The 22,034-nt window shown below is 32.1% G+C and overlaps 3 protein-coding genes and 1 long non-coding RNA gene across 4 annotated transcripts; all 4 read right to left on the reverse strand.

The window, feature by feature from the left end:
• Positions 1 to 5,506: 5,506 nt before the first annotated feature.
• Positions 5,507 to 6,548, reverse strand: LOC139429738 (uncharacterized). The gene is made up of 3 exons (XR_011640305.1): positions 6,501 to 6,548; positions 6,361 to 6,431; positions 5,507 to 6,301 (listed from the first exon to the last, which is right to left on the reverse strand). It is a non-coding gene; the product is annotated as an uncharacterized lncRNA (long non-coding RNA).
• A 1,793-nt stretch (positions 6,549 to 8,341) lies between these two features.
• LOC111413815 (cytochrome P450 4c21-like) lies at positions 8,342 to 10,049 on the reverse strand. Its single transcript, XM_023044923.2, has 5 exons — positions 9,890 to 10,049; positions 9,454 to 9,837; positions 9,087 to 9,397; positions 8,627 to 9,035; positions 8,342 to 8,572 (listed from the first exon to the last, which is right to left on the reverse strand). Exons 1-5 carry the CDS (start codon positions 10,029 to 10,031, stop codon positions 8,415 to 8,417), a joined length of 1,404 nt encoding a protein of 467 aa, XP_022900691.2. The 5' UTR covers positions 10,032 to 10,049; the 3' UTR covers positions 8,342 to 8,414.
• Positions 10,050 to 13,006: 2,957 nt separating this feature from the next.
• Positions 13,007 to 14,417, reverse strand: LOC111413816 (uncharacterized). Its single transcript, XM_023044924.2, has 4 exons — positions 13,693 to 14,417; positions 13,571 to 13,629; positions 13,324 to 13,514; positions 13,007 to 13,270 (listed from the first exon to the last, which is right to left on the reverse strand). The coding sequence occupies exons 1-4, from the start codon at positions 13,698 to 13,700 to the stop codon at positions 13,007 to 13,009; spliced, it is 522 nt and encodes a 173-aa protein (XP_022900692.2). The 5' UTR covers positions 13,701 to 14,417.
• Positions 14,418 to 18,085: 3,668 nt separating this feature from the next.
• LOC111413805 (uncharacterized) lies at positions 18,086 to 19,224 on the reverse strand. Its single transcript, XM_023044913.2, has 5 exons — positions 19,141 to 19,224; positions 19,045 to 19,091; positions 18,794 to 18,984; positions 18,461 to 18,726; positions 18,086 to 18,407 (listed from the first exon to the last, which is right to left on the reverse strand). Exons 1-5 carry the CDS (start codon positions 19,146 to 19,148, stop codon positions 18,185 to 18,187), a joined length of 735 nt encoding a protein of 244 aa, XP_022900681.2. The 5' UTR covers positions 19,149 to 19,224; the 3' UTR covers positions 18,086 to 18,184.
• Between the last annotated feature and the right edge of the window lie 2,810 nt (positions 19,225 to 22,034).

Genomic DNA, 22,034 nt, shown 5'->3' on the forward strand with positions numbered 1-22,034 from the left:
GTATATTTTAAATTAAATTATTTGCAATGGTTATTAATATTCTTCAATCATTTCAATACTCGAACTAGAAACTTTTCTACACTTTCGCACTCGCATTCTGCCCTTGATATTCACATGAAAATGGATGAAAATTCGGGTAAGATAACTCACAACCTGTATCTGGCAGATAATATCATTCCACGAGGGAATAGGGTAACTGAAGAATAAAATTGAATTGTTAGTTATAACTTCCATTTTATGGGAACTTATTATAGATTTGCAATCGCCACTTATTTGATAAGACATGACAAGAAACGGAGTAAATGTAGTGATAAGAAAATGGTTAAAGTGAATTCGTAAACAAGGTAATTAGTAGCGTGTAATAGTACGTGCGTGGCTAAATGGCTACATACGGCGATTTCCGCCTGAACGACGTCGAACACACTATATTCAGCTGCCTGAGATGACGAACGATCAAGGAAAGACTGATACAGGAAGTCGGCCCCATTACCCCAGAAACAATTGATAACAAACTGATAGATAAAGAAGACACCTGATGTAGCGTAGACCGGAGGAGATGCCCCTGTAGGCGCAACAGCCCCCTCCAAGCCATGTAAATTATCTATGTTAAAACCTGAACCAAAAAGCAATGAGTAATTTTGTGTTTTATTATATAGTACTCTCCTGGAGCATGACAACGCTAAGGCGATCATTGCTAAGAAGACAGAGGGGGTGACTCTATGAGCGTAAGATCCTCCTCCCAGGAATGTAAGTTAAATTGTATTTTTGAATGTTTCATGTAAAAATACTCACCTGAAAATGATATTGATACATTTTCTATCATTTTTTAGACAAACGTTACACAATCTTGCTAAATCTCGGTTATTTCATGCTATTTAACCCACCAAAAAAAGCTTGCTGTAAATTTTTATTTATCTAATCTGAATTATTTGAAGGCTTCTTTATTATTTTTTCCTTCTTGTGTTATCTTTTCAATTTTTGTCTGAAGCATGGTGTTTACCCTGATCTGTGGAAGAGAACTTTGAATATTCAGATTGCTAAAAAAACCAGTTGAATGGATTTCAATGATGCCAATCATGTTAGTATTTTATGAGTTTTTTCGCAAAAATTATTGCTGCTAAAATTTGGAAATATGCTGACACTTCAATTCTGTCTAATCAGCAGTCGGGTTTACGAAAAGTGTTTAGTTGTACAACTGGATTTTTTTGTGTAACGGATGACTTCTTGAGAGAACTTTTTGATGACACAAGCCGGGTCCCATTGTACCCACGCAATACAACAACACGCTACGCTATGCTACCCCACAAAAAGATTATCATAAATTTAACATGTATAAAATTAACTTTGAAAATAATACTTCAACAAACCAAAACTGTCGAAATAATATAGAGGGAAATCAATAACGATGTCGAAGAAGCTGAGATATTATCTGAAAAAGTGTTGGAGACAAAATTAAAAATAGTTTGAGATGATACCAAAAATGATCTGGAGAGATATCAGAGACGGTGTTGAGGAGGATGAGGAATAATATTGAAAGATGACCTTTACAATTACTACACGCAGTCTGAAATTTAATATAACCACAATTCCTAGCCTCACTCAATTAGGAGATTAAGAGCAAGAGATTCTGTAACTTTTATTGTAGTCGCTACTATTATTTATGCTGCCTGTTCGAGTGTGTTTTCTTGACTTTTGTCAATTTCGCCCTGTGACAATATGATTTCGTATGATTATAATTGCCAAATATACATCACGACTATAGGAGACGAGTGTGAACGCAACTAGGACCAGTATGTTGTCTTGGACTAGTTTGAGCTAGCTAGAAAATTGGAAAAACCAAATTTTACATTGCTTGGTACAATTGTTGTGCTTGGTAATTTTAGCCGACTTCGAAGACGTCATGAAGTCATGATATCATGAACAATACTTATTTACAACACGCCACCTTACGCAAGGTCAAACAACGGGACGAAAACTAAATCCAATCTACCGTAATAAAATGTGGTTTAGAACTCACGATAATTTATCACACCAAGATAATGCAGCAGAAGTGGATGAAACACAATTCATTCCAACTCCGACCACATTTTACGTTTCATTGCATCTAGCCAATATTGCAAAAGAAGGAATTAAAAAGAGAGGAGTGTGTACTCCATCTGAAGAGATGGTCTAAATTATGAAGCAAAATGCTGTAAATGAATACATTGGATGAAAGTGTATCTTCTAAATACGTCCAAAAATGTAAAAAGATAGTCACAAACTCGACAAGCAATTATTAGAATGGAAGAACAAAGAAAAATCCCGATTCCTTGCGCTATACTTCAGGATTGTACCGGTATTGCACAAGGAGTTGAAGACCACTATCAGAGAAATTGAAGACATTTATATTTAGAAATGAATGATGTTTGAACTACAATCTGATTTTAGATCTGCTAGAAGATATCTTGATGGCATCTGATAGTAAAATTGTGCCAGTACTTGCTTGACTACTCCAAAGCATTTGATAAAATAAACAACAGAATGCTGTATTTAATATTGAATCATATTGGCTTGGTAACAAGCAAAGATTTTCCTAATAAATTGTTTATTAGACAATGAACAGCAAGGAACAGCAAACGGCTACCTTTCAAATTCTGAATTTCCTGAATCTTCTCTATTATATAGTCCGAAGACCAAACAACTATTTCATTTTTTGAATTAATATAATTACTGGGTCCTCAAGTCCTAGAGCTATATCTATAAGCACTAGACAACTGACAATTGTGAGTTAACCCTGAAGGAGACATTTTTGAGCGCTGAACGTGCGAATAGCAGTTGCTAAGCTCGACATGTAATGTAATAAAGTATTGAATTTATTAAGAGTAAATAGCATACTTTTAAGCCATACGGAGTAAATGTTTTCTGGATATCCAGAAAATTAACAACAGTTGTATCGCGAACAATTTTTAAATAACCGAATGTGAGCGACATATTGCCATGGACAACATATGATGATGTTTTTCTCCTAATACAAGGGAAGTGTTGGCATACTCGGGGGTGGTATTAGTTCATCTACCAAGGAGAGTGAAACATCTTCATGAATGCGAGCATCATTAGGAGTTTGAATCTGGTTCGCAAAACCGATCTGTGCCTGTTACCAATTATTGTTTTGTTGAGTAGTAAATCATAGAGCTATCTATTCGCGGTTAGAGTGTAAAGCTTTACGACTTTTTGCCAGCAGATTTTACTCTTACCTCTCTTAATTCTATCACAGACTTCCATATACAGTCCCCATTTGTATTGTTGGACTGGTTTCTAGATATTCTGGTTAGGTTCATTAAACTTTCTATTAAAAGCGACACCTGGAAGAGTTTGTTTAAGTTATCCATCCAGTTATTACATTTCCTCTATAATTATGGGAGTTGCGTTAGAAATGTGATTGTAGGGAACGCTAATCTACTTAACTAGAACTAGATGGTCAAAGTAATGATTTGAAATGATATCAATAGTTGAGTTAGCGGTCTGAAGTTTCCGGTACAGAAGGTGAGGTTTGACGTGAAATTCGGTTTATTCATCTTGGAAAACGTGGCAGAATAAGGCACTGTGACGATTCGGCCAAATTTTGACGTTGCCATAAATTGCTTGATGTACCTATGTTTGGCCAAATTAGAATTAAAATCGCGAGTAATAATATTATACAGACAAACATTAATAACTAACACTAGCACTATCACTAAAAACTTTCGTGTTAAGCGTTTTTTGCGTTTTTTGAAAAAATGTTTGACGTTTTGGATGTTGCAAATGCTTTAGAAACAAGTTCGAAGTTGCGCAACAACTTTAATCGTATTGTTCCAATTTATCAGGTTTACCCAACCCAACCATGCGCTTTTTCACTTTGGTAAATAGTTTTTCGACGTTTTTTTACAACTACACGTGTAGGCCGGTCGAGTGAGAAAACATTTTTTTTAATTCTTTTAATTCCATTAATGAATACTTTTTATTAAGTATTTAAAAATATTGTGATCGCAAACTTTTTTTGTTTTGTTAGTAATTTTCTACCAATTTCCGGCATTGACATCATCAAAGTTACTAATAACTTGCAAAAATAGTGGTAATTCCCTGTTTTATTGACAATAAAGTACCGAGAATATTTACTTACTACAAATGTCAATAGAGGTATTCTTTACGAATCATAGTGGCCATTATCGCTTAGCTTTTTGCGAATTCACACCTTAATTCATTCATATTAAATTCAAAGAGTTTATTTACTCTTCAAATTGACCATGGAAAATGCTTTTTAATGTAGCTTTATTTATTTGTAGTACCTTTTGCCGCAACTTAAATATTACTAAATTATTACATTTTTACACGTGAAAGTAATTTGATACATTAAACGGTTTAATTGTGAATAAATAACGTAGATAAATTACGCATCTAATAACCAATAATCAATTTACAAATGTGAATTTCAATAAACTTTAATCTTTAACTCGATTAATAATGTATTTAATTATTTAAGAAATCAAATATAAAAAGTTTAATCATAAACATAAACTGTGCTTATTTCATAAGAAACATTCTCCTATTCTATATCTATCTAACTATATTTATTGATTTTATTCATTTTTTGTTGTTTATTATAAAATAAGTGAAATATAAATAACAATGATCTTTTCATCAATATATTGTAGCCAACTAAAATTTTTGTAGAGAAAAATCGCTATTTTTTAACCAAACTTTAGGCAAGGAACGTTGAGGTCCTGAGATTTAAGTTCCGAGCCTAACAAATCAACTTTACACACATTAATATAATTGTTGAATAATTGTTATTTAAAAAACCACTGAACTTAGTTTTAATTTGATTAAAAAAGGAGTGTTAAAAAACAATGCATTATCATTAGGTGTCATGGTGTCGAATTGAAATGTAAAGTTTTAATTTGACTTTTGATTTGTTTGAATTCAAATTTAAAACAGATTACACTAGGCAATATGTTCAGCCCTTTTATACAAGTGTTAAAACTGCTGATTACCTCTTCATGTTTTACTTTTGGTTCATATATATGAACTGTTTCATTATCTCAAACGCTATCATCACTATATAGAGGTAAAAAGCCGTCATCTCCAACAATCCATTCGTTAAGTTCAGCTTCGTTATGCTGATGATTATCAGATGAAATTTGTTGCAACATGTTTCTGATTTCAGTAAATTTCTGCTGATTGTCCTCAAAAAATAGCTTTTTCTTTACGGCAGTTAATAGAAGAATCATCTTCAGATGATGCAGCCGCAGAAGGATTATCAGTAGAATAAGAAAATATATTTGTCCATCATTAGTTCTCCCAAGAGCGCACTCATAGAAAGACTGCATCCATCAAGGAAATATTTTTGACTTTTTGAAAAAGACTTTTTCGGTAATAAAGTTTTGTTAAACTCAACAAGAATATTAACGTTTTTAAACGCTCTGGGATTTAGCTATGCCCCCATTGGCATAATCGAGAAAAGTTACATTCTCTTTGTAATTTGGCGCTGGCGTGGCGGTGCGATTTCTTTGACGTGTACTAATGTATGATATAGTAGTTTCCAAAATATGCTGATTCATCATTTATATCTGGGTAGATAATAGCTTATGCTTGCGATGTAACTTTATTGATCTTAAATCTTATGGTGGGTCATGACTGCTGAAGATGAATGCAAGACGCATCCCCTGCGATGAATCTTTACTGGTTCTTCGGAGATTGTCATTCCTTTTGTTTTGTCGATGAATATAATCATGTTCAGTTGTTGAAATGTAAATTTGCTGCAGAGGTGCCGCAGGCTCTCTTTTAATGGCCTTGAGTTAACCCCGTTGCTAGTTTCCACCTGAATCACATTCGCTGATTTGTTGCTTAAGTGTTGCCTTCATTCGTCAATAGTTACTATGAATCATGTTGTGTGGTGTTCTTTCTTAAATTACTATATTGTCAACTCCGAGACCTGCAACGAATGGCTCACATGTCGAATCATATTAATCGATTCGCTGTTACTGTTTCTATCATTCGTCAATAGAACCTTGAATCATCTAGTGCCGTGCTCATTCAAAAGCAGCGAATGGTTTAAAACATTCGCGAAATAAACTTTCAAAAGTTCCGTATAACATATTGAAATTTAAAATTTTGCTGAAAAAGTGCAAAACTCCTAAGTTGTCTAAAAATTATCAAATATATTCCAAATGACCAAAAAAACCATCTATAATGCTTTGACCAACATATACTCCATGTCCAACGTTAACGGCGTCAGATGGAACATTTTTGATGTAGTCACGCCAATAGATATTTTTTACATACTCTACAAAATTATAAATAGTTAAGGAAATAAGCAGTGAAAGCAAAATTACTGTTATTTACCGTTATCGCATACAGCATACAAGCCACCGTAAGAAACAGTAAGACCAATTAAGAAAACTAGTAATGTTAATCTGAAAAAGGTAAAAATGAAAAATGTATTAGTAAAAGTTATATAATTTCATATTTGAAAATAACTTTACCTAGACATATTGAAAAGCCTATGAGATTCTCAAGCCGTTATGCAAACTACCAAAACGAGATTGCTTTCATATGACTTAATAAATATCTTACCTTTTCATACAAGGTCTTAAGGTTATATCAACAGATAAAAAGTTGATAAGTAGAAGACTTAACAAAACGAACGTAAAATTAAACAAATCTTTACTTATTTATTTAAATATTTTTAGGAACAAATTTCAGGTACACAAGTGTCCATTATCATGAAGCTGAATATACCGATAACTACTTTAAAAATTAATTTTACAGGAATGAAATAAACTGTTTTTGTTAACTGTTATAGCAGCTTGACCATGAAACACATAAAAAGCTATTTAATTTAGAAAGATCAACAAGCTATGCATGTGGAGACTAGTGGAGACCGTTGTCGAAGAACCTCCTGGAAGGTGAACTACCACCTGCCCTGCCATCTTTCTGGTGGTCTTCATGTTAGACTGCTTTCTGCTTGTTTTTCCTCCATTGATACACGCGGTAGTTTGCATGCCTATTGTCTATATCACTGTACCATTCTATTTCTCGCTCTCTACTTCATCGTGATGCGTCTTGTTTCCCGCACTCGTCCCGAATGTTTTGTCTCTCCTCGTCTGGCCATACTTTTTAAAGTTAATTTCAGCAATACTCATCATGTTTTTGTCTTGATGGACCTTATACAGGTTTTATAAATTCTTATTTTGCGATCTATTTGCATGTATTGGTTTGACCAAATTGTGTATCTGCTTATGCTAGCGGGGTCGTGATTGCAGTAGATGTCCGTACCTAAATATCTGAATGTGTTAATCTGTTCGATGGGTTTGTTGTCCGCAACCAATTTGCACCTAACTGGTTCCTTGGCAAATATCATGGCTTTTCCCAATTTGAACTTCTAGGTTCTCTTTTAAGATGCTGAGAAATAATTTCATATATGTGTTTAGCATTGTTGCTCCTCTGTAGATGTCCGGGCAAGCCTTTTGTCCTATAATGAAAATGGGATATTTGTGACGTTTGCAAAATGTTGTTAAACAGAGTCAGTACTTTTAAAGTAAACTCTTTATAATTCGGCCGAATTTTAAGAGGTTGATTTCAATTTTCAATTAATATTGTCTTATCTGTTTCATAATCTATTTTAGTTGTTTCCTCAGGGCTATTAATTGTTTAAAGTGGCTCGCCCAGATGTCCGGAGGGATGTTTTTTGCTTACACGTATTCATTTATCGGCTTCTTTCCGTTTCTTACGTTTTCCGATATTTTTCCTGTGCCCATTAGAAATCGTGGTCAGCTCATGTCAGTTATGAACTGTTTGTGTGTATGTCCTATGTTGCTCTTTTGTAATAGCTCCGTTTATAATTAAGAAGTCAATCCTCTGGTGTTGCAGAAAGTATACCTGTATTTTGTGCGGGAAGTGTGTATTATTGACTCTCAGCTTACTCTTGGCTCAAAAACATCAGAATCCCGCCATTGTTACTAATAATGAGTGTTTCGTTGTATTTCCATTTTAAATTAAAGGTTATTTTTATGCTTCAATAGTGATAACTTGCTTGTTTACTACCAACATTTGGAGAACCTCAACAATGATTTCAAAGGTCGTTTCCAGGACATTTTAAAATTGAAAATACCTGACTGGGTCCATCAGTTTCCCAACCAGTTGGGATCCTTTTTCAAATATTAGCACAGCAAGAAGAGGATAATCCCAGCTGAAAGAAGATCTTATAGAAATGACAATAAATAAGGAAATAAAAATTAAATTCAAAAATGGCTACCAATAATTTTGGTTACAAAAGGCCAAATAAAAGGATTGAGATTTGGATCAGTACAAAAATAAAGACTAATTCTTCTTCTAAAACTTTAATGAATTTGATTCAGAAACAATAGCAAACTGCTTAGTTATCAGTAGAACCTTTATTACATCCTTTTTTTAAAAATAACAGGAATTCCAGTAACACTTGTAAAATTTATATCGGATTTTAATTGAACTTCATGATCCTTAACAGGATAAATTTTAAACTCTCTAAGGATTGTTGCTAATAATAATTTTATGGAAGCATAAGCAATCTTTTTTCCTAAAAAATAAAAATTTATAAAAAAATAATTTTTTTGAAGAGAAAAGAAAATACCCGGACATTGCTTTGCTCCATATCCAAACCATAACAACGTTTTTTCAGTAACAGATCCTTGTAAAAACCTATCCGGGTTAAAAACGTTAGCATTTTCAAAGTATTCGTTCGATTTAAAAATTTTTGATAAATGAAAAACTACTTGGGTATCTTTCGGAATTACCATATCTTTAACTTTAACGTTATTAGGCAACAATCGGTCCATAAATGGTGATGGAAAATATAATCGTACGGCTTCATTTGCAACACACTGCAAATAAGTCATGTTATTTAAATCATTAAATGTAATTTCTTTTAATTCAGGTCCAATAACGGTAAGAATTTCTTCTAGAATTTTTTCTTGTAATTCTGGACGTTTTCCTAGTTCATACAAAGTTAGCGATATTGGAATAACAGACGTTTCAAATCCCTTTAAAGTAATTTAATAAACAAAATTCTTTTTACATTTTAAACAACTTACACCTCCAATCGTAATATTCATATTATCGACAATTTTATCATCCGACATTCCACTATCAATAAAAGCATACATTAAATTGTTTTTAGCTCTTTGATCTTGCGAAACATTCTTGTGTCGTTTCAACAAATTTTCCATGATTTTTATTATATTTTCAGCGCATTTTAAAGATGTGCGATAATTGTTTGTAAATTTGTACAAAATTCCTAATGAATTCATTTTTTTTAATAACAAATCGAAATATATTAGCCAATTTTTCATATATTCATTAATTTCTTCTTGTGTCATTTTAATTTGAGGATCCATCATTGATTCTAAAAGATATAAAACACTTACATTTTTATTTGAAAACTTAAACTAAAATATCAACCAATCATGATTTCAGCGTGAATTTTTCTCATATGGGGTTGTATATCAATCGGTTTTTCTAAATTCTCGTAAATCATTTCGATGAATTCATTATATTTCCTTTTATAAACCAACAAATGATTCGATATGAAACCGGGGGTGAAAGTCTTCATTATAATTTGTTTATCATTCCTCCAACTTTCCCTTGATGCTGTGGTCAACAAACTATTTCTAAATAAAGATTTAACATCAGCAAATGAAGCATTGTAAAAATAGTCATTTGATCTGTAAATTTTATCAAGAAATTCTGAATCCGTTGTTATTATTGTTGGTGGCAGTGGTTTTATCCATATTTTAACAATAGGGCCATATTTTGAATTTAATGATTGAAGAAAATTGATTAAACCTGTAACATTTTTAAATTATATAAGATAAAACGGTGTAAAGCTATTAATTACCGTCTGAATTGCGATATGATTTAATAATGTCGATTAATGTAGGACCTGGAATTTGATTAATATCATTATATTTATTAATGTAATTTCTATATCGCAGTATTAAATAAAAAAATAATAAAATCACTAAAATTGCAATGAACATCTTTAACTCAACTGTTATTTAAAACTGCATGAATAGAAACAAATTTTCTGTTGATAAACTTATTTATAAAGAAAAAACTAAAAGTTAAAGTTCGATCTGAACATCCAATAAAAACAAGAGAGTAATTAAGTGGTCAGATTTATACAAAAGATATTAATAAATTATGAATGTATTATTATTAATTTAGTTATTAGTGGTTTTGCGATGGCTTTTTAAACGCTATTTAAATTTTATTGAGATTAAATTTACCGTGTTAGACCGGCTTTAGTAATCAATATTGTTAAAACACAATATTGTGTATGTACAACATTCTACATCACAACATTGAAAACGATTTTTTACGTGAATATGAATTGGTTGACAAAAATACGAAAATTAAAGGTAACGCTGGGGATACGGAGCTTATTACAAAAAAATTTTTAGAACAAAAGTTGTAGCAAATTTAATTCTTAACAATACTGGTCACTTAACTCTTTCACTTTTGCTCTCAGATGCATAAATAGCAAGAAAAATACGATAATATGAAAATTCGTCGAATACGTTGTTTGAAAAGATGTTAATGGTAATGCTCGAAATTCAGAGCATATTACAAAAAAAGGTTTAGAATAAAAGTTATGGCAAATTTTATTCTTAATAATATTGCTGTCTTTCGCTTTTGCACTCAGATGCATAAATATCGAGAAAAATACGATAATGTGAAAATTCGTTGAATGCGACATTGATCCAATGTACTTGTCTGCAGAAACTATAGAGGAGCGAATATTGATTCTGATCATTATCTGGTGGCAGGAACCATTAGAGCTTGAATCTCTAATGCAAAAAAGAAAGGTAATAAATAATAAGGTATAACGTGGAAAAACTGAAAAACCCAGAAACATCAGAGGCATTCATAAGAAGGGAAAGCGAGGTGAAAATTAGGCCTATGGCATTCGATACAGCCTGGACACTCTTAAACAGAACACTTGCTGAAACGGCAGAAGAAGTGTTGGGACAAAGGACAAAGGAACGACGAAACGATTGGTTCGACGAAGAATGTAAGAGAGCAACGAATGAGAAACACAGAGTTGAAGAAGAGAGGAGAAACGGTTACATAAACACAAGAAGAGTACACAAAATAATAGAGTGCTTGAAGAGATAGAAGCCCTCAGCAGGGAACGAAAATACAGGAAGTTCTATAAAAGGGTCAACATGAAAAGAAACCCTTTTAGCCCACAAATAAAACAGTGCAAGGACGCTGATGGAACACTGATTACTGAGAAAAGTGAGATAGTGAGAAGATGGCAGGACAACTTCAGCACGCAGACAGCGCAGCAAACGACTGATACCATATGTTGAAAACACACTGGACTCCTATCAAAAGGTATTCAGAAGGAATTGCTCGACAATTGATCACATTACGTCTATAGGAGAGATATTTAAAAAAAACATATGAATTTGATATTAACTGCCATTATATTTTCGTAGACTTAAAAATGTCCTACGACACGGTTTTAGAGTAAAGTTATACTCGGCAATGATACAATTGGAGATACCAGGCTCTCTGATAGAGATGGTCAAACTAATCATGGAAAATGTCGAATGTGTAATCAGAGCCCAAGGACAACTGTCGAAACCTTTCAGCATGAACAGATCATTAAGACAAGGAGATGCCTTGTCTTGTAATCTATTTAACCTTGCCCTTGAAAAGGTGATACGTGATTCACAAGTGAACCTGAGTGGGGCGATATATACGAAGAGTACAGATAATGGCGTATGTATTATAGGAAGAACGCAGCAATACATAAAGGAGGCATTCGCCAAAATAAAAAATGTCGCACTAAATATGGAGCTGGTCATAAATTTCCCCAAGTCTAAGTATATGTGTACAGGGTGGGCAAATTTGGGTGTTATTATAGGCTATCTTAGAAACGATAAGAGATACGAAAAAAGTAGGTGCCATGTCCCAAATGGCACCTACTTTTTGGTGCCATAATCCAATCCCGCAAAGACCAAACCTCTATCTTCTTTTGTTTTTAAGTTATAGCCAAAAAGTCAAATTTTCCTGATTTCAAAAAACGCTCATATTTCATTTATATTTGAAATTACAGAAATGGGGTTAATACATTCTTAAAACACTTTTTTTGAGTAGAATATACGGCCGTTGAAAAATTTTAAGGCCAGAAGGTTGCTTTTCACTATCTTTTGCGGAATAAGCGAAAACGGACTATGAAGAAACCGATATAACTTCGAATTATATCAAACAACGACATGGACATGGTTAAATTTATTAAAATCAACCGCTTGAGAGGGGTGGGTCATGTGATAAAAATGGAGGAAGATGAACACACAAGAATAACAATATTGAACTTCTGGTTTCGACCAGTCTCGGAACCAGAAGACCTTCTTCAGAGAAGAAGAAAGCTTTCGAATATTCGTAATATTTTAGACAATAGGAAACGGCCCCTCGAAGAAAGATTCTCCTATAATAGAGCTTACACCTTGTAACGGAGATTGGATGCGAATATTATAAAATGACATAAACTTCCAACAACATACACTTGCAAATCATAACAAAAAACATATTTTAATAGCAACCGGGCAAAAATTTACTTTTTGCTGATCAACTGCTTGGAAGGCAACTATGCTTACCATTACACCACCATCGCCTATAACTTTAGTTAAAAATATGAAAATTTCCGATGTTTCAATAAAATACACACTTATATTAACTAAAAGCATTTAATTTAATAAATTAGATAAAAATGTGTCGTTATCTCTATTCGCGCGCTTAACTTCATAAATAACTCGCCATATCATAGATTTGACTACATATTTTGACTCTTCCGATAAATGATCAAGTTCGGCCCCAATCGATGAATAAAAGTGACCGTTTTTATTCGAAAGTTCTTCTTTTATAACTTTTACATCCGATGATAAATTCAAATAAATATAATTATTTACAATTTTATTGCTGCGAAAACCAGCAAATTTTACACTTACACATCTGTCAAAATTTCGAATTTGAAAACTCTGTGAAGCGTTCCATCGTTATTCCAAATAATCAAACTTTTAAAATTAAAAATGTCAACCTTTCCAATTCTCCACTCATTTTGATGAAATGCCCTTCCAATGTACCAACGTAAGTTATTATTTTGATAACCGGCAACTACTATTCTATTTAACAAGTCGTCCGGAAGTTCTTTCATATGAAAATTTACATATTCCCATTGAAATCTTAACGGCTCTTGCGAACACATTATCTAAACAATTAAATCAAAAATAATATGCAATAAAACAGTAAAAGTAAAATTACTTTTATATTATTAACGTCTTCCTTTTTTCCATTATTTTCAGTAATAAATTTACCAGTTTTCGGGTATATTGTTCCGGGGACTAAAAAATCATCAATAATGATGTGACCGATATATAAACCATATCCAACGTGAAGAGCATCTTGTGGAATACTTTTATTGTAATCACGCCAATAAATTTCTTGGTCATAAACTATTAAAATTAAATCATTATAACAATAAGTAAATAAGCAATTATGTTTATAATACTGTTTTCGCATTCAGTTAGGTGAAATCCAACGAGTAATAAAATGAATCTAAACAAATACCTAAGAAATAATTTAAATAACAAAAGTGGAATAAGATACTCAATATATTTTATTAATCTTTACCTCCACATATCTTAAAATCCTCTTCGAATTAGGTTTTTTATACGTTTTGATTTAACGTTAAGAATTTGTTAAAAGATTATTACATATGATGTTAAAATGACAGAAAAAGAGTTCTTGATAAAAGGTTAAAGGTTATAAATAAGGCTTTACGGTTTTGATATTAATTCCTCTTTACACATGAATAATCTGTTTCTTCTAAAAACTTGTTTGAAATGATCTAATACAACAATTAAAATGTAGAATTGGATTGTGTTAGACTCGTATTGATGCCAATAAATCTTGAAGAATTAATTGATTTACGACCACGATGGTTATCATTAATTTTAATCAATTTATTAATTTTGCATAGTTGTGAAGAGCCCAAGCTAGCTCTTCACAACTATGCAAAAACTCATCTAAACTTTTATTATGGGAAAAATAAAATTTAATGTTTCATACTTTCTTGTATTTGCTCAAGGTTGCATAATATTTTACTACTTAACCACAATTTAGCAGACTGATTTTTCAAACTATTCAAAGAGGCAAAATGGATAGCTCTTTGCTAAAAGCTAAATGTTGTGCTGAAATTTTATATCCAACTCGGCTCGCCATTCAAGAGCTGCGGGTTTAGCATCAAAGTTCTTCGTAGGATAAGATTTAATAGGGGAATCCACTACAACGTCCTGGATAAATTGTTTTGGATTACGTAGCCGTGGATCAGGTAGCATAGAAGCAGGTAAATATGTTCGGGTTAATGAATCTGTGAATTCATATTACCAACCGTTGGAAGATAATTTGAAGGGGAGTCGAGGAATAAGTGGTGAAGTGGACGGAGAAGGAAAATAGAATAGAGAATATGGAAGAAATAATCGAAGTAATGAAGTTATTGTATTACTCATTTTTATGCTCATCAATCTAACCAACTTTGGTGGAATCTCGAAGTTTGATAGTATTAATAGGAGTATAATTTGAATATGTCTTTGTCGTATTCCGAAAAAATGTTCTTTATTTGTCGGACACTAAATATTAGGTCAATTGTTAATCGTCCACCTCTGAGCCCAACCTGGTACTCTCCCAATATGCCCTCTGCCAGACGGTTCCATTTGTATTAAACGATGTTTGTGAATACTTTATAGACCGTGGTAAGTAGTGATAAGTCTCTAGAGTTTTCACATAGTTATTTGTTTCCCTTTTTATGTATTTGGCTTATCGCACTTGTATTCCGTTCCTCTAGTATCTGCTCGCTAATCCATATTTTATTTATTACATTGTGTATAGCCTTTGCGATTGAGTCTCCCTCATACTTGAAGAGTTTTGCTGGAATATTGTCTATTCATCATAACTACATCTACATCTTCACCAAAAAAAATTGCAAAAAATTATTATTGGTTATGGTTACATTAAAAACATAATCTGAATCAACTCCTCGGTCATTTATGCATCTTCCATCTACATTTGCGACGTAGCATAGAATTCAGGTCAGTGATAATTGCATGGTGTGAGTAAAACATAATTTTGATCTCGTCGTTATCTAGTTTTTTCTTCGCGGCTAAGTACATTCCAAATATACCGATTATTCCATTCTAAGTTGAAATTTTAATTTCGTATATGTTGAAGTGGGTTGGAAATTCTTCATGTAGATGGTATTTATAATAATGACTGAATTTTAAATATTGAGTTCTTTGGTAAGTATTAGTGTGGCAATTGTTTGAAAATTTTAATGATTTTACTGTTTTTGCGAAGACATTATTCTTTTTTTCTTCGGTAAGATTTGGTAAACGCAAATACTTCGTTTAGTTTCTTTCTCAGTTCATCCACGTTACTTTGGTTTGTTTTATGCTGGATCTTTCTTCCGTTTGTGATCTGTTTACCTTCTTCTCGTTTCTTTATCTCTTCGCTTTTTTTAACAATTTTTATCCTTCACTCCTCTTCCAGAGATTGTTTTCCGATCTGCGCTGTTATCTTACTTGTTTAGATTTGATGTCGATATACACCGTTTTATTTTGATGCAGACTTTTATGATCTTATTTGGTGTCAGGTGGTATGGGAAAAATTCATTGGAAAATTTGCTAGTTTGTACAAGTATTGTTAGAGTGGATATCCGTTAATATCAGTAATTTTCATATTTTTATAGGTAGCTAGATTAGTTTGAGCTACTTCCAAAATATTCTCTTGACTTCTCTTATAACAACCTTCTACTCATCCTCTGATTGCAAGTCATAAAGAAAACTGGATTTGTTCTTCTTCTAATTTATTTGTTATCTTTTTTTTATTTCTGTCATCAACCCAAGAAACTGGGGGCTCCTATATCGATAGTAGATATATTTAATACATTGTACGTTTCTTTCGTTTCCTTGCTGTAGATGATTAAGATCGATGGTTTCTGTTTTAAACCAATTCCAAATACAGGCTGTCCCGTTAAGCGTACGGAGCGGCTGTATCTCCACAACGGTAAGGCCTAGAGGTTTGGGAAAAAAATCCTTATAAGCAAAGTGGGCAAGAGAAATACCTGGAAATTATTTTGAAGTTCGTAATTCGACCGCTAGGGAGCGTAACTGCCATAGAGAAACATAAAATTCCCGCTATCTCAGAAACTTAGACGATGAGCTATAACTTTGACAACATCATTTAGTAGCTTGGATAATACCGCATCGCTTTTGTTTTGCGATATTTCTCATATCTGTCATAATAAGGGAGGGGGAGGCCAATGCGTTTTCAAATGTTTACATTTTAATATCTCCTAGCTAGACCATTCAACCGATTTGAATATTTTTGGTCTTGTTTGAAAGAGCATTTCATGCTCTTTTAAAAGATATTTTCAGTAAGACCGCTTGGTTTAAAACAAATAAGCTAGAGGTCGTTATCTGCAGCGGTTACATATATTTGTGATTTTTGAAAAAAAGTTAAATGGAACGGTACTATTTACTTCACAGACCATTAATCACCATAAAATTTGCTAAATATTAGTGAAAACCGCATCTCGATATCTTCATCCATTCTCGAATTATAAAAGAAAATGTTATAAATTCGTATATCTTAATCGGATCAAGTTGCCTTAGGAAACAAATAAGAGAGAACAAAAATTTTATTATCTAGAACCTTCCTTCGCACTTTATACAAGCTTAGAACTGCTTCAAAACTATTTTTGAGGCGTGTTGAAAAGCCAACGGATCAATGTGAGCCAGCGCACCAATGTGAGTTCATAGAGATGTCTGAATGGGCTACACATTGCCAGTTTTCCGTAATCGCTAAGTCAATCTTAAAAACATTTCTAGAGAAAAATGTCTTTCTTTGTCGTAATTGCATTGCCCATTTTTGCCATGCAGTTGCATCGTATTCAAAACATTGAAAATAAATCATCATACCCTCTATCATACGGTTCTGCGTTAGTAAATGACATGTTTACAGTTACCATGGTTATGTGATTTGTTTTTGTCGGTGAGGTAACTGGATCCGATTGATGGCACTCGAGTTTTTAACATTTTCTTCTATAATTCGAGAACGGGTGGCGATATCGAGATGCGGTTTTCACTAAAATTTAGCAAATTTTAAGGTGACTAAGGGTCTGTGAAGTAAATAGTATCGTTCCATTTAACTTTTCTTCAAAAATCACAAAAATATGTAATCGCTGCAGATAACGCCTTCTAGCTCATTTGTTTTAAAGCAAACGGTCTTACTGAAAATATCTTTAAAAAGAGCATAAAATGCTCTTTCAAACAACACCGAAAATATTCAAATCGGTTGAATGGTCTAGGAGATATTAAAATGTAAACATATGAAAACGCATTGGCCTCCCCCTCCCTTATTATGACAAATATGAGAAATATCGCAAAACAAAAGCGCTGCGGTATTATCGAAGCTATTAAATGATGTTGTCAAAGTTATAGCTCATCGTCTAAGTTTCTAAGATAGCGGGAACTTTATGTTTCTCAATGGCAGTTACGCCCCCTAGCGGTCGAATTATGAACTTCAAAATAATTTCCAGCTATTTCTCTTGGTCACTTTGCTTATAAGGATTTTTTTCCCAAACCGCTAGGCCTTAACGTTCTAGAGATACAGCCGCTCCGTACGCTTAGCGGGACACCTGTACTCTCTTATAGCACGACAATTTAACATTATCTTAGGCAGTACATTTAGCAGCATTAGTCCAGAGAAGTTTTGCAACAGATGCTAATCAAGTCCAAATGGCAAATTTGGACCTGCAAATTTTTACATTCTTCTCCTTTCAAAATCACATTTACATCTCTTATAGTTACCAGTGAGCTTATTAGATAATACGTAGGTAATAAGTATGAACGGGCTAATCATTACAATAATTTCAATTTGGAGGCTAGGCCATGAAGAACTAAATTAAGTTCGTGTCGCTTGCAGAAAAACATACCTAAAATGACTATATTAACAACTAAAATTTGAATAAAACTTAAAACATTTATTTCAATAAATTAAGAAACGATAAATGAATAACAGATAAGATTGAATATAAAACTAAATTTTGCTTTATTTTACTACCGATTCAAATTGGATTGCTATTGATCATTAGATGTTCTGCACGTTTAACTTCATTAATCAACCGCCAAATTGAAGTTTTTACTAAATCTTTGTCCTCTTCCGATAAAAGATCAAGTTCAGCCGCAATCGATAAAATAAAAGAATTTTTCTTATTCGACAACTCATTTTTTATAACCTGTATATCCGATGATGTGTCCGCATGAATATTATTATTTACAATTTTATTGCTGAGAAAAAAAATGTAAAAAATTAATGTATAATTTTCTAAACAGTTACTTACATATCGGTTAAAATTTCGAATTTATAATCTCTATGAAACGTGCCGTCGTTGTTCCAAATTAATAAACTTTTCACATTAAATATATCAACCTTTCCAATCCTCAACTCGTTTTGATGAAATGCTCTTCCGATATACCACGGTAAGTTAGTAGTATTATTTTGAGGACCGGCCTCAACTAATCGAAGTATTAAATTTTCTGGAAGGTCGTTCTCATAAAAGTTTACGTATTCCCATTGAAATCTAAACGGTTCTTGCGAGCACATTATCTAAGAACAAAATTGATTAAAATTATAAATTTCGATTTAAATTAGAAACATTAAAACTATTAATTACTTTTACATCATCGATTGCTTCCATCTTTCCATTATGCTCAGTGGTAAATTTTCCAGCTTTAGGATTTAGTGTTCCCGGAATTAAAACGCCGTTAACCAGACGTTGACCAACATATAAACCATATCCAACTGGAACCGCATCCTCTGGTATAATTTTCTTGTAATCACGCCAGTAAATATCTTGTTCATACACTATTTAACATAATTATAATAAGTAAACAAAGCAGAATAATAAAAATGTTTATATATTACCGTTTTCGCATTTTATAATTAAGAGAAATCCTAACAGAAATATAATTCTACAAATAATAGTAAATAACAGTAAATGATAAATAAATAATTTATTACCTCCACATATTTAGAAACTTATTATGAATTTCGCTGCCGAGAGCACATTGATGTTGTGGTATATTATAAAGTGTAGATAGAGAAGTCTTGATAAAAGGTTAAGTGAAAAGGTTATAAATAAGCCTCTGTAATTTTTGATATCGTTTATATTAAATAAAAAAACATTATAATTTCGTTGATTTTCAAACCAATACTATATGTGTAAGTATAACGTAGATAATTCTAAACAAAATGCAAAAAATACGAGATTATGTATTTTTTGAACCTTTATTTCTTAAGGCATACGACACACGATCGTAATATAAAAGTTATGTCTAAAATGTACTCTATTTCTCCGCTCTTTTGTTAGCTGATATCTGATAGTAAAGCTCATCTGATAGTAGTCTACAGTTAAAGACACTTTTGACTGAAAAAAAGCCACAATTGTTCAAAATAATTTCTTTAATGACCAAGATCGAAATACGTATCATAAACACTGCAAAAATAAGTAACTCCACAGTACAACAAAGCGCAATTTGTAACGAGTAGTTGCAACTTTTCATTTTTACTGTTAAACTAGTGATGGAACGGATAGTGAATTTGCGAACAGCCGGATACCGGATTATCCGGCCATTATGGTTACAATTTTTGGTGCATATCTGAAGTGATACCCTATAATGCCACATTATTGCGATATTTGAATAAAAATGAAATTAATAAGAAAGCTGATAAGATATGTCAACTTATTTGGATTCAAGATACAAAATGAACTTTTTTGATGCCGATTTAACCAACGAAGCAACTCTAAAAAGAGGATACATTAATTAATAATTGGCGATATCTCCACAAGGATCCTTCAAGAAATTATTTACAATTTTTGTAGCCAATTTTGAAAATTATTGATGAAAATTGCAACATCAAAAATTTTATCAAAACTTCAAATATTGTTTTCTCAAAAACTAAAAGTTATTTTTCAAAACGGGTTGGTTCATTATAAAGAGGACACTTTTATTAACACTTTAGGGAAGTTTCATACTCATATTCCAACAAATGGATTTTATACGAATTTTTAAAACTTAATCGGCGAAAATTGCAACATTCGAAAATATTGTCGATTATTTCAAAAATTTTTTTCTCAAGAACTAAAAGCGATTTTTCAAAACGGCTTGTTGCATTAAAAAGAGGATACTTTAATTAATAACTGGTGATATTTCCACAAGGATCCTTCAAGAAATGAATTTTATAGCAAATTTTGAAAGTTATCGATAAAAATTGCAACATCGAAAATTTTATTAAAATTTCAAATATTGTTTTCTCAAAAACTAAAAGTTATTTTTCAAAACGGGTTGGTTCATTGGAAAGAGGACACTTTTATTAACACTTTAGGGAATTTTCATACTCATATTCCAAGAAATGGATTTTATACGAATTTTTAAAACTTAATCGTCGAAAATTACAACATTCGAAAAAATTGTCTATTATTTCAAAAATTTATTTCTGAAGCATTAAAAGTGATTTTTCAAAACGGCTTTTTGCATTAAAAAGAGGATACTTTAATTAATAATTGGCGATATTTCCACAAGGATCCGTCAAGAAATTAATTTTGTAGCCAATTTTCAAAGTTATCGATGAAAATTGCAACATCGAAAATTTTATCAAAACTTCAAATATTGTTTTCTCAAAAACTAAGCGCTATTTTTCAAAACGGGTTGGTTCATTGGAAATAGAATACTTTTATCAATACTTTGGGAAATTTTCATACTCATATTCCAAGAACTGGAATTTATACAAATTTTTAAAACTTAATCGGCGAAAATTGCATAATTCGAAAAAATTGTCTATCATTTCAAAAATTTATTTCTCAAGAACTAAAAGTGATTTTTCAAAACGGCTGTTTGCACTAAAAAGAGGATGCTTTAATTAATAATTGTTGATATTTTCACAACGATCCTTCAAGAAATGAATTTTATAGCGAATTTTGAAAGTTATCAATGAAAATTGTAACATCGAAAATTTTATCAAAACTTCAAATATTGTGTTCTCAAAAACTAAAAGTTATTTTTCAAAACGGGTTGGTTCATGGGAAAGAGGACAGTTTTATTAATACTTTGGGTAATTTTCATACTCATATTCCAAGAACTGGATTTTATACGAATTTTTAAAAATTAATCGGCGAAAGTTGCAAAATTCGATAAAATTGTCGATCACTTCAAAAATTTATTTCTCAAGAACTAAAAGTGATTTTTGAAAACGGCTTGTTGTATTAAAAAGAGGATGCTTTAATTAATAATCGAAAGTGATAACAGCAACAATTCTGTTAGTAATGAATGTGATGATGAATTACAAGCAAAGAGAAGAAAACTAGACGAAACTGCAACAGTAAGTATTAGCCTTAGATGTCAGTGTTGACCAAAATTGATTAAAGTCGAACAAAACACGGGGTGTTTTGTTCTTCAATGATCTTTTGTGGGATACAAGTTTTATGTCTGTGATAGCATATCAAATGATAAGACTCCTAATGTGGTTATAATGTAATGGCTTATCGTCATCAAATAAATTTCACTTTGTGTTTCTTTAACAACATACATATAATGGAGAATAAAATCAGTATATTCCAACAAGTTTCTCTCAACAAAATCAAAACTAACTCCTAACTAGAATTTGAAAATTGAAGCAAAAAAAGACGTTTAGCCGTCTTAGAAGTAAACTCAATGAAGATTTTTCTTTTATATTATGAACCTTATTAAGTCTCAAACTAACAACATTACCAAACACGAATAGAATAAATTAAGCATTTGCTAATTCAAAGTGTCAAACAATAATTGCCTAACCATATGTGACGTCACGAACGGGCCATCGAGCTCTGCTCCTGTTCCCGGGAAGTAGCACTCCTAGATTCTTAGACCCAACCTATA

This window comes from Onthophagus taurus, chromosome 1 (genome assembly GCF_036711975.1).
Source record: "Onthophagus taurus isolate NC chromosome 1, IU_Otau_3.0, whole genome shotgun sequence".
In the NCBI taxonomy this organism is placed as follows: Eukaryota; Metazoa; Arthropoda; class Insecta; order Coleoptera; family Scarabaeidae; genus Onthophagus; species Onthophagus taurus.